Source organism: Mus caroli, chromosome 1, assembly GCF_900094665.2.
Source record: "Mus caroli chromosome 1, CAROLI_EIJ_v1.1, whole genome shotgun sequence".
Classification (NCBI taxonomy): Eukaryota; Metazoa; Chordata; class Mammalia; order Rodentia; family Muridae; genus Mus; species Mus caroli.
In genome coordinates this window covers 1,862,868-1,876,854 of record NC_034570.1, presented here as the reverse complement: position 1 = coordinate 1,876,854, position 13,987 = coordinate 1,862,868, and the positions used below count along the sequence as shown (strand labels likewise).

The 13,987-nt window shown below is 38.0% G+C and overlaps 1 protein-coding gene across 3 annotated transcripts in view; it reads right to left on the bottom strand.

The window, feature by feature from the left end:
* Atp6v1h (ATPase H+ transporting V1 subunit H) overlaps positions 1-13,987 on the bottom strand; it is a 67,627-nt gene that overhangs the window by 31,823 nt on the left and 21,817 nt on the right. For all 3 annotated transcript variants that reach the window (XM_021176995.2, XM_021176841.2, XM_021176920.2), the window contains 2 exons: positions 11,595-11,692; positions 4,287-4,479 (listed from right to left, as the gene is read on the bottom strand). In XM_021176995.2, coding sequence (XP_021032654.1) covers positions 4,287-4,479; positions 11,595-11,692 — 291 coding nt within the window. The remainder of the gene's footprint in view (positions 1-4,286; positions 4,480-11,594; positions 11,693-13,987) is intronic.

Here is a 13,987-nt window from a genome sequence, read left to right as displayed (position 1 = left end):
TGAGGTAACCCAATCTCGAAAGAACACACATGGCATCCACTGATAAGTGGATATTAGCCCAAAAGCTCAGAATACCCAAGATACAATTCACATACTCATATGGAACCACAATAGCCAAAATCCTAAGCAAAAAGAATGTGCTGGAGTGAATACCATTCCAGGCCTTAGCATTTGTCCTGACATAGAGTTACTCATAAGGGCACTACATATATACTTGCATGTATGTACCCACAGCAGTTAGAATGATTCCAAAAGACACCTCTTTGGAATGTTAATAGCATTATAAGCATAGACAAACATGAAGGCTTCCTGGGTGAGTCACACCTGCAGAGGCAGCCTTTACCCCTTCAAAGCCAATACTGGTACTGTTTTTGCCTGAGCTCTTTACAACCATCTGCATTCACTTGCCATGGGGACCTTGGTTGGGTCTTAGGGCTCTTGCACCTCAACTATGGCCAGTCTTACACCTCTCAGTCTGGTCTATCTTGGCCCGTAAGGCTTTGACAACTCCTAGGAATTCCTTCAGTGACCATGGCCTTCAGGTTCTCTTCTTTGACTCCTAATAAACATTTTTCAGTTCTTGCCATCCATCCTCACAGATGCTGCCAATGCTGTGTTATTTATATGGTTTCTTTCTTGGTATTACCAATTTAACCCAAACTACTTAAAGTGGGCAAGAAAAAAAAAAATCATTCAGGTAAAATAGCCTTTAATGAACCTGGGCTACAATACAACAGAATTACCACAGGAGTTGGAGGCCCAAACAGTTTGCTTATTTAGTTCGAGAAGGAGTGCTCTAACCAATCACCAACCACAAAGATTGGTGCAATTTTCTTTGCACTAGACACAGTCACTTACTTGGACTGTCACGTGCTTGGTCCAATCACAACCTTGCTTCCTAGCATCAATCACAGTAGTCCTTCCATCAGAACTGTTCCCACTCTAGCCAAGACAGAAAATGGTTCATCTGGGCTGGTGAGTACAGTACAAAACTGCTTCTAACAGCCCTGACTGTGGTTGTAATCAGCTAGGCTCTTTGCCTCTTAAGACAATCATGACATATTTTGTTTAAGTGGCTGGTACTGGCATAAATAAACTGTGCCAGCTGTTTTGTCAACCTAACTCAAACCTAGACATTTCTGGGAAAGGAAAATCTTAACTGAGAAAATGCCCCCATGAGACTAGCCTTGAGGCAAGTCTGTAGGCCATTTTCTTGATTAATTATTGCTATGGAAGGGCCTCTGGGCAAGTAGTCCTGAAGAGTATAAAAAGCAAGCTAAAACTAGCAAGGCAACACAAACCTTTAACCTCAGCACCTGAGAAGCAGAGGAAAGTCGATTTATATGAGTTCCAGACCAGCCAGGGCTACAGAGAAACCCTATCTCAACTTGCAGCCTAAAATAAACAAGTTGAACATGCCAATTAGCAGCACTCTTCCATGCTCCCTGCTTCAGTTCCTGCTTCCAGGTTCCTATGTTGACTGAGACCCTGACTTCTTTTAGTGATAGAGTGTAACCTGCCAGTTGTAAGCCAAAATAAACCCTTTTGTCCCTACATTGCTTTTGGTCATTGTGTTTACACAGTAATAGAAATCTTAAAAAAGGTTAAGTCCTTTTATAAGAACAAATCACCAACAACTGCTTTTATTATGTTTAGGTGTGGGCCTTGACTTCCTGATCTTTCCTAGATTTTCCTAGATCTTTCCCAACATGAAGGGATGTTGAATTTTGTCAAATGCTTTTTCAGCATCTAATGAGATGATCATGTGTTTTTTTTTTCCTTTGAGTTTGTTTATGTAGTGGATTACATTGATGGATTTCCATAGATTGAACCATCCCTGTATCCCTGGGATGAAGCCTAATTGATCATGGTGAATGATCGTTTTGATGTGTCATTCTCCAACATGTAACAAGACACATGCTCCACTATGTTCATAGCAGCCTTATTTACAATAGCCAGAAGCTGGACAGAACTCAGATGTCCCTCAACAGAGGAATGGATACAGAAAATGAGGTACATTTACACAATGGAGTGCTACTCAGCTATTAAAAACAATGATTTCATGAAACTCTTAGGCAAATGGATAGAACTAGAAAATATCATCCTGGGTGAGGTAACCCAATCTCGAAAGAACACACATGGCATCCACTGATAAGTGGATATTAGCCCAAAAGCTCAGAATACCCAAGATACAATTCACATACCACATGAAGCTCAAGAAGCAAAAAGACCAAAGACTGGTGCTTCCCTTAGAAAGGGGAACAAAATACTCATGGGAGCAAATATGGAGACAAAGTGTGGAACAGAGACTGAAGGAAAGGCTATCCAAAGACTGCCCCACCTGGGGATCTATCCCATATAGTCACCAAACCCAGACACTATTGTGGATGCCAAGAAGTGCATGCTGACAGGAGCCTGATACAGCTGTCTCCTGAAAGGCTATGCCAGAGCCTGACAAATACAGAAATGGATGCTTGCAGCCAACCCATTGGACTGAGCACGGGGTCCCCAATAGGGTCCCCAGTGGAGACGTTAGAAAAAGAACTGAAGGAGCTGAAGGGTTTGCAACCCCATAGAAAGAACAATAATATCAACCAACCAGACCCCTAGAGCTCCCAGGAACTAAATCACCAACCAATGAGTACACATAGAGGGACCAATGACTCCAGCCACATATGTAGCAGAGGATGGCCTTGTTGGGAATCAATGGGAGGAGAGGCCCTTGGTCCTGTGAGGGCTTGATACCCCAGTGTAGGGAAATTCAAGTGCCGGGAGGCGGGAGTGATTGGGTGGGGGAGGGAATACCCTCATAGAAGCAGAAGGAGGGGAACTGGGTGGGGGAAGAATCTGAGAAAGGGGACAACATTTGAAATGTAAATTTAAAAAAAATATCCACAAAAAAAGACTAGGAAAAAAAGAAGAATAAAGTTGTAGAGGCTGCAGGTATAACTCAGAGGTGAAGAGCATTTGCTGCTTTTCTAGAAGACAGGCCCAGGTTCAGTTCCAAGCACTAACACTGGACAGGGGACAGCCTGTAATTCTAGCCCCAGGGGATCCAATGTACACTTCTGGCAACCTACACATGTACAACCCCTCTCACGTATACACATAATTAATATTTTTTAACTTAAAAAAACCTCATAGCGAGCCAAGAAGTGGGAGTGAGTGGGTAGGAGAGCAGGTCGAGGGAAGGGCATAAGGGACTTTTGGGATAGCATTTGAAAAGTAAATGAAGAAAATATCTAATAAAAAAATAAATAAAATTAAAAAAACTAACCTACATAGCCCCATAATATGCCATCTTTATGTTTAAGTATAAGTCGAAATCATACACTTATTTATGTATTTATCCCTACATGACCATAAATGCCTAAAAAATATTAGTGACTATTACTTGACAAATCTGATAGCAATACTTCTTAAATTTTTTTAATTTTTTTTATTAGGTATTTTCTTCATTTACATTTCAAAAGCTATCCCAGTTTGTTTTTGACTTCTTGCTGTTTACTTCATGTAACAAATGGTCCAAAGCAAAGATTCTGAAGCAAACCACCTGCATTTGCAAACTGGATGCCTACTGGAAATGCCGCATCTATCTAACATGGCCATTTGCAAGGCGAAGACTAACCCAATTACCAAAATTCTCACATATTGACAATAACATTATAATGGGGCTCTGGTTAACTAGTTAACAAGTAAAATCCCCGAGCATATCTGCCACCACCAAGTAATAAGCAGTACATGATACATGTTCAGCAATATCACTTGGGTAGAAATCTCCCAGAAACCCATCTGAATCCTAAGGCGACCCACAACATGACTAATCAAACAACTGATTAACAGAACATAATGGCTTTGGGGAAACCTTACATGATAAAACAAAGCTCCTTTCTTGCCCTCAGGCTTTATCATATTTTGTTCATTTTTATAACTGACAAAATTCTAATATCCTAACAACTTAACTATAATGTTTATAATAACTGGAAGTCTCTGCTGTTGACTCAACATACTGCTAGCCAGGAGACCCAGGATCTGAAACAACTCCAAACTAAAATATGGACCCTGAGTGAAAAACTCCAATAATATAGTCCTGTAGCAGGCACTGTAGCAAAAGGGTACTTTCTCCATCTGAATATAACCAAAGTACATTTCTTTACAAGTATACACAATTCACACATTCCATTCACTTACATTACTTCCCACCTTTCAAAAATAGTTTCCAGCAAAAAATTCTACACATACACACACACCAGCAACAATAACCATCTCCTTCACTGAGTACTTACACGGAATGCTGCAAGAATGATTCTTGTTACTTTCTCTTTGACAGATTCTTGAAGGATGTCTGATAGAACAGGAATGATATTATAGCGACGAAGGTGTTCACACATTTGAGGACTGAATGCCAGGAGCCATATTGAAAAAATCATTTGATATTGAAGCTGAAAACCACACTTGTTACTCAAAACGCCCATTATACTGAAAAAGAACAGAGAAAACATTTTACACAACAACACAACAAAACACAAAATGAGAGTACATTAAAAGAGTAAATCTCTATACTAAGTCTTCAATTTCTTTTATACCTGCCTATAGCACTCACATAGCACTCAGCTAACTCATAGCTAAGTTATAAACCTCCCTCTGGAAGGCATGGAAACTTGGGAAGATGAAGGACTGCTACAGGGAAACAATGAGAAATGAGAAACAGAACCAAGATCGGAAGACAGAATGGTACGAGGAATGTAGCAATTAAAATCAACAGGAGTGGTGACAAAATGAATGTCTTTGTGATTTTTATATCAATGTTTTGAGTTTAGACAACAAAGGGAAGAATTTTTAAATAGCTAAAAAAAAAAAAAAAAAAAAAATTCCAGAAAAATGAGGTGGTAACTTTGGGAAAATATAGCCAGCCAAAGAATTTGGGGATCAGAAAAATGTCAAAAACTTCTGGAAAACTGAGAACATTCCCTTGAAATGAAAGGGACTGTCCCATTACTGTGAAAGAGAGAATTTATAAAACAAACAAACAAACAAAAAAAAAAAACCACCTAAATCCACCTAAATATCCCTGAGGAATTTCTACATTGCAAAAAGAGCAGAAATCACCAGATAAGGCAAATAAAATCCATAGAATTTCCAACACAGTGCCCCCATATAAACTATATAGCTTTTAGCAAATACTGATTTGTCAGTTTGAAAAAGTGAATCATACTATCCCAAGATGTCAAGATGAGAAAATGGTGAGGAAGGAAAGTCATTTGTACTTTATTTTTTCTTTTAATCTAATGTTGTTCTAATAAAATTCTTGAGTTTTTAAAAATCTAACAATTATTAACTTAGCAGTATATATCTGTGACAATTCTATATTTTTGTGATTTGTATATACTTCTGAGTTTATTGGACGATTCCTAATTTTCTCATGCATTATTTCTTCTGCCTAGAGAAGCTCTTTTCAGTTTAGTCTGTTACATTAAAAACTTGCTTATATTAAATACTTTCAGTATTTCAACTGCTGCAAAATTCTGTTTTTATAGTATCAACATCCTGATCACTGCCTGATACCTTTGCTCTCTTCTAGTAACCAAGTCAAGCTTCCTACACTTTGCTTTTCTGATGCCCTAGGTACCAGGTAGTTAGAGTCTAGGTTCTAGGAAAGGGAGCTAGATGCTGACTATAACCATAGACAAAAGGTACTCGCAATGAGCATCACCTTAGCCAATACTTCCTCACAAGGTAGCCCATCTTTCCCATGGCAGTACCCAATTCAGATGCAGTGTTCCAGGTCTAACAGACTAGGTCTCCTGGAACAGACTCTAGCCATGTGTGCCCCTACTCAAGAGGACTGGGTCTCTGCATAAGGTTCTTCCTCAGAAATCCAACAGGCAGCATACACCAGCTGATATGAGGCCCCCAACACACATACAGTAGAGGATTTCCCAGTCTGTGTTATTCAGTGATGAAGCACCTAACCCTCAAGAGACCGGAGGCCCAGGGAGTTTAGAGGTCAGGTGGGGGGTGGGGGGGGGCATCCACGTGGAGATGGGGTGGGTGGGGAGGAGGTGTGGGATGTGGAGCAGTAGGATTGTAGATGGGGAGGGGCAGGCAATGGAATATGGAGTGTAAAAAATGAATTACAAATAAAATTAAATTAAAAAAAATAGAAATCACAGACACCAGTATCAGAGGAGCGTTACTCAGTTCTGCAAGCATGTGAGTTTCTGTGATCCTAAACCCAGACCTAGGGATGGTACTATCTTTTGCTTTAGTTTCAGAAAAGAAAAGTTAGAAAATGTGTATCTAGTTAATTCTTCACATCCAATTAGCGTCTAAGAAAAATTTAATTGTCATCACTGGAGCTGTGGGGAGCACAGAGAAAGGACACAGCTGCTAAAACCAAAGTACAAAAGTTTCCAAAGAGCTAGGCATCAACAATGATGAATCCTTTAGGAGTTGGAGGGAGCTTAAAATCAATAGGCAAAAAAAAAAAAAAAAAAATCAGTGCTAACCTTCAGATGGCTAGTCCAGTCAAACATAACATAGTGAAAAGGACAGGTCTTATATACAGATAGTCAGAAGATCATACATGCAATACGTTTTTAACTAGAAAACTCAATATGCTGATTAAAATGTAGAGTAGTTTTAGTCATCAGTGACCAGGTCTTTGAACAGACAACACTTGAATTTTTTTCTCCTCACATCTTTCCTGGTTATAATTTGAAAAGCGTCAAAAAGAAACAGAAACTTACATTGCAAAAGAAAAATTATAAAGCGTATTTCCTTTCTGAGAACAAAACAATACTGTCAACTGTCCTTCCAAGTTCTTTAATACTAATAATGATCATATCAAGATTTGATCTACCTCTATATACCAAAGGGATCCAAGGCAACAACTTTTGTAATTTGGGGGGGAGGGGGTGCGTGGTGGAATAAGAAAAAAATACTATCTGTAGACAAGTTGCTATTTTGTAACTTTAATTCATTCTTACAGGTCCCTTATTTGGGGTAAGGTATCTTCTTTTAGCTTAGTAAAATAAAACTCACTGTATCTTGCAGTAATAATATGGGCTAACTAGATATTTTATAAACCTATAACATACTATGAAATTATAGTGACATTGTGCTATTTCATCTTAATAGATATTATTTCACTAATTATATTAATATCTTATTAATTATAACTCATTTGCAATTATATAATTATATAATTATAAAAATGAAAGCTACACTCATATAAAATTCCTTACAAAGATGATATAATAAAATCATTATCTTTTCTAATTTTACTGCCCCAAATACTGCAGCACCTTTTAGGAATGTAAAAGACGAAATAACATCTTTGATCTCTGGATAGAAAAGAGCATTATACCTGAGACTGCCAGTCTTAGATAACATAGCTCACAGTACCTTTCCAGTTTGCACAAACCATATGGTTTATGTTTGGCAGCTACAGCTATGGTTTGATAGTCTGTGTCCCTCCCAAAATAATAAATTAAAATCATAATCCCCAAATTGACAGTATGGTGGCACAGAGCTTTGGGGAAATTAGGTCACATATGGGACTGTGGAACCCCGACTTAGAGCGTTTCTCCCTAGAAGGTAAAGCCCCTGGACGTTCCCCAAGCTTGTTTTCCCTGTATGTAAAAATACAGCCAGAAAGAAGCTCTTTGTTCTCTATAGCCAGCAAAAAGCCTTTTTGTTTCTGTGCCTTACAGCCAGAGATGTGATAATTGTAGGAAGACCTACAAGGACATGGAGATAGACGCCTGAGAGGAAGCTGCAGCTCACCCCCACCCCCTCACCAGAAGGGAGCTGTAGCCAACTCTCCTCCCAACTCCTTCCAACTCCTCCCAACTCTTCCCAACTCTCCTCCGGACTCCTCCCAATTCCTCAGCTAGCTGTTACAAGCCCCCTACTGTCACTACTCCCCTGCCCTACATGGCTGAGGGACTTCTTCCTCAGCTAGCTGATAATAAAACCTCTTGCAGTTTGCATCAGGTGTGGTTTTCTCTGGGGTGCTGGCCAGCTCATCCTAGGACTTGAGCAGAGGCCCAGCATCGGGGGTCTTACGCAGGACGCCTTCAGAAGCATCAAATAAATGAGCCTAAGAGAAACCCTTTGCCCTTCTATTATATGAAATTACAGCTCACCAAACACCAAATCTTATAGAGCCTTGATCTTGGATTTTCCAGCCTCCATAACTTGTGAAGCGAATTTCCCTTGTTTGAAGCCACTTAGTCCTCAGCATTTTGGTTTAGGTAAGGGCTTTCCAGTTAGAAGTCTGAAATGTTTCCTGTGTTGTGGCTGAATACTTTGTTCTCAGTGCCTATATGGGAAGGACTAAGAGTTGTGTGGCCCCACTGGAGGAGGTCTGTCACTCGAGGCATATTTTAGGGTTTTAAAAGCCTCATAAGATCTCCAGGGCCTCTGCTTCCTGCTCGTAGGTCCTGGTGTATGTTGATAACTGCTGCTACAGTATTGCCATGCTGCCTACTTTTGAAGGTGGTGGACTCATCCTTCTGAACTGTAAGTCCAAATACACCCTTCCTCCTATAAGATATCTTGATCATGGTGTCTTGTCACTGCAGTAAAAGTAACTAATAAATATGCTATCAGCCCAGAGTGCCTACATAACTAACCTCTGGTGAAATCCTGAGGAGCTAGTTTGTAATAATCTCCCAGAACAGATCATAAATGTTCACTGCTGAAGAAGAAGCAACCCAAAAGGACTCATGGAAGAGAGAACATGAGGACTACACATGGACTCCTCAAAACTCAGCCATGCCTTTGTGCTTCATGGTCCAGCAGTGTATTTTTAGCAATCCCTATAATAAATCTTAGCTATGGGTACCAATACCATTCTAATATATCCCCCAACACAGTATAGTATAACCATACATGAGAACTCAAGTGTCTTTTACTTTCCATCCACAATAGCAACTAACAAAAGGCATTTCAGTGAGTTAACAGAAGAAAAAAGCAAAAAGAGTAATACTTTCTTATTCTCTAACAATGATGGAATTGGCTTTATAAGCATACCCTTAAAGCTATAAGAATGTGGATATCATACCAAATTCAAGAACTCATTTAACATAAAAATATTAAAATTGAGCTATTCTATAATAGGTCAACAATGTCCCTAGTACACACAAAAGTAAAAATCCCAGGGCAGGAATGGACTTCTTTGTTTGGAGTTGGGAGCCAGTGAGGTTCCATGACCCTCAAACATCATAGGCTATTGCCAATATTCTTGGTAACCCTCCATAACTTGATAGTATGAGCCTGTTGCTGAAGATGCCACATACCTGAATCATATAACATAGCAATATCAAGCTGGAAACTACATCCATATTGGCTAGTTTTCATAGTGCTAAAAGGTGCCATGCAACCTAACAGAGAGTCATCAATCATACCCAGCTGTGAGCCCTGCAAGTAATAACAATGACTGGCCTTGCAAGGTATGTCTACCAGTGCAATAGTGACATGAACATTATGGGAGTAACCAATCACTCTCTGACTGGACTACTCAAATCCCTCTCCAAAAAATAAAATCCATACCCACCAACACCATCAGACTAGACAAGACATAGTTCCTATGGGAGAAGTTACCACTATTATTCTGGAAAATGGACATAGTACTAAACCACTCCTAATGACTTATCGTTATACCCATACAATAATCCACCTCTCAACCCTCAGCTTAGAAGCTTGATGCTTGCTGTATATGGAGATTAAGACAGAGACCTACAATTGACTAAAGTGAAGAAAATAAGAGATTCCAGAATACTCAGCCCTAAAGGGAAGCATAGTGTACATGTGTGTATGGGTGTGTATCTGTAAATTTAAAAAATAAATACATAAAACTGAAATAATAACAAGAAGGAAACACATTATCCTTACCCATTTGACATTCAAGATGAATGACTTCTAAGTAATATTATTCAACAAGAACACAGGGCCAGCAAGATAGGGCTCAACAGGTAAAAGCACTTGCCACCAAGCCCAATCCTCTGAGTTCAATCCCCAGAGGTAAAGAACCAATTCTCATAGGTTATCCTCTGAGCTCTGTACATGCTCTTTGGAACACATGTGGAACACGCAATACATATATACACACACATACACACACACAATAAAGTTAAAATACAATAAATCTGCAAGCAATATTTTCATTAATTCCTTGAGAAATTAATCCACTGTTATTTTGATCATATTCATATTCCCAACTCCTCCCAGATATACTGTCAGCTAACTCACCTAAATTGATTTTCCTTAAAAAAAAATAAAAAAACAAAAAAACAAAACCATCAACTCTAATTTGCTTTGTCCGACTATTACTGGGAGTAGGGCCTGCCCTGGAGTGTGGTCGATCTATAGGGATCATATCATTGAAGAAAACTGACTCTGTTTCTCCCACTAGCTATCAAATGTCAATAGTACCTCAGTTACTTATGAGACTTTAGACCCACATCCCCACTTCATGCTGAGATTATGTCTGTCTTGAGCAAGAACAGGAAAACACTGTTTCCTTAAAGTTATTCACTACCTCTAGTCTGTCTATTATTTAGACAGAGGGCTAAATAATAATATATAGTAAAAAAAAAAAAATTGAAATGGTATTACTGTATCTGTGGCTGGCCTTTAGAGATCTGCTGTCTCTGCCTACTGAGTGCTGAGATCAGTGTATACTACCAAGCAAGCTCAACAGATTAAACATTTGTGAATTAAAACAGCAATAGCTATTCTAATTTGTTAAGTCAATCAATAAAGATTGAATAATGTGTGAAGGTACCGCTCTAAGACACTGCATGCACTGTCTGCTGAGCTGAGGGGATTCAGAGTAACAGTCAACTGTCACTTTAACTCCTCACCAGCCTCTACTGTTGGTTCTGAGCACTCTGTATAGATTTTACAAGAGAAGCAATGCCCTTCTCCTAACTCAACAGTACCTGTTTTAAATGCACTTAGATTCTCACTAAGCATGAAATTAATTGGCTTTCAAATGGTGACATACAATGTCCGTTTTTTGGCTATTTTATTTTCCTTATTGATTTCTGCCTGCATTTGCCACAAAATACTTTTATAATTATCTTATCATCTCAGTGCCAGAGTTTGTTTTGTCCAGCATTAGGTTCTTAAAAGGCTAACTTAACCTCTTATAAAAATTCACAAATTTTTAATCTGTTGAGCTTGCATGGTAGTATACACTACTGGGCCATGAAGCACAAAGGCATGGCTGAGTTTTGAGGAGTCCATGTATAGTCCTCCTCATGTTCTCTCTCTTCCATGAGTTCTCTTGGGCTGCATCTTCTTCAACAGTGAACATTTGTGATCTGTTCTGGAAGATTATTACAAACTAGCTCCTCAGGGTTTCACCAGAGGTAGGTGCTCTAGGCAAAGCAAGGGATAGGGAGAGATGTTCAGTTTGATAGATATTGATGTCTAAAAAGGCTAATATAATCCATTTTTAAACAGACATGAAGATAATAGAATGCTTCTTTAAAATGATTAATTATATTAGCTTATTTGAAAAATGTCAAGGAGAAATGTTTTTAAATGTCATTCTACAATAAAAGTAAAGGACACTCACTCACCAGTTCACTCCATCTGCTTCCACCCAGGCAAACCGGTACTCATTGACCCGGAGCATCAGCTGCAGACAGCCAGCAACACACTGCACATACTGAGAACTCTACACAGGAAAAGTGTGCAGTGTTAGACTGAAAAGCACTCTAAGTCATGACATCAAGCACACACATTTCTATAGGAAGAGTCTATAATTTGTTAGATTTTGAGCACCTAAAGTAGGTCAATTCTTGCATCTGTTTTTATCTTTGCCTCTTAGAAATTAAGGTGATTGTTGTTTCCCAAAATAAATGTACACATTCAGGATGACATAATATATTTTGAGGAATTAATTAACAAAGTAACTGTACCTCTGATATTGTTTAATAAGTACTTACTTCACCTTGTCATTTACAAATCTTGGAAAGAGAATCTACAAACAGAAAATGTTCTATGCAATTACACAAATATAAAAAAAAAATCAAAACAATAAAAAGAAGATAGGCCTATACTTGAATAATTTTCAGCACATTATAACCCTTTACTGTAGACGTCAGTTTCTTCACTCCTATAAGGACGCTACTATCAAGAGGACAACACCTGCAAGGGCACCACCAGGGTTGAAGGCAGTAATCCATGCAGCACACAACTAGAAATACAAAGAAACTTGGGCTTTTCATATAATACAAAAAAGATCTAATTAAAGCTGGGCATAGTGGTACACTCAGGAAACAGAAGCTAGCCTGGTTTATAGAGCAAGTTCCAGGACAGCCAGGGCTATACAGAGAAACCCATCTTGGAAAAAAAAAAAAAAAATCTAATTAACATTGGTAAAAGACAACATGTATTTTTTTAAACTTAGTTCAATAGCTGTATTTCATAAAACTGTGTTTAAAACTATAACTTGAAATGAATGAAAATCATATCTTCTAGACATCATAAGCCCTTCCACTTTATCACAGCTAGTAAGAATTTCTGGTCTAAACTCTTGTCTAAATATTTAACATTAGATTTATGTCTTTAGAAAGTGGACAAAAGAAAATTTAAGCTCTAGCCTTCATAATTGAACAAATAAAAAATTTAAAAGGAATCCACAGTTATCATGAAAATTTGTAAATCTTAAAATATAATACTATTAAGCTTAGTATTCTAATTTAAATAATACATATGAGCTGAACACACTAAGAAATTTACAGCAGTCAAACATAAAACACAATGATATGCATATATTTGGTAAAAACAGATAAAGAAAAGGGAACCTTATTTCTTCCTAGATAGTAGTGGCCAGATAATATACTCACAGATATAATTTAACATACAACATTAACAGAAGCTGAATATCATACATAGCTCATGCCCATAAGTTCAGTACTTCAGAGACTGAAACAAGAGGGTGAACAGCCTGAACTGCATTCATTCCAAGCCAGCCTAGGCTAGAGTGGAGTCTTATCTCAAAAGTCAAACACAAGCAAATGACAAAATTATTAATTTTCATCTCACTTTCTGCAATGGAAAAAATATGAATTTTTCCAATTACATTAGCAGTTAGAAGCTTTTACAGAAGAATGCAAATCCCATCTTGTTTAGAGAGAATCTCAGACTTCTAGATACAAATGCAACAAAGGAATCTTTTCTCTTCTATTAATTTTACTCTATTTTCTCTGAATACAAAAATGTCTTCATTCACCCAAGTCTTTTTTGTGCCTGTTCATCATGCTATGCGCTAAATTAGGTAGTACACACAGTACACAAAGAAGGCATGGGCTCAACAGCATCACTTACAACCTGACTACAATTATAGTATACCTTAAAATTATTTAATGTTTTACAGAAACTGATTATAGTGAATAGATTTTTAATTTTGATATAGCTGGCACTATTTTCCTTTATTGATAATAAAACAATTTTGAGGAAGTGATTTCCTCAAGATACCAAGATAAAGCTTCTCGTTCCTGTTCTAGTATTTATCTTCCTCCCCCATCTTGGTGTTGGGGATGAAAGCAGAGACTCCTGTTTGATAAGTGAGTAGTCTGTAACTGCATTGCCACCACTTCTCCCCTGAGATGAGTTTATACGTGTTGGTTTTTTTCTACTATGGCCTTTTCACCATACCTCCTTCAAAGGTGACTACTGTGAGGTCTGTTAGTGTAGATTTGGTTTGGACTGATCTTGAGCTGCATGTAAAGAGATCTGAATCCATTAGCACAGCACTGTATCGTGTTGAATTTATCAATACGCCTTATATTCGCTGTGTAGTGATTGACCACTTTAGTATCTATTATTGATATTATTGGGTTACTTAAGTTTTTGATTATGGTGAATAATTTGGCTGTGAACTGTCGGTGCATGTCTTTTGTTGGATATATGTGTTATAACACAATTATAACATGCAATTATAACACAATAAAATATTAGTTATTTA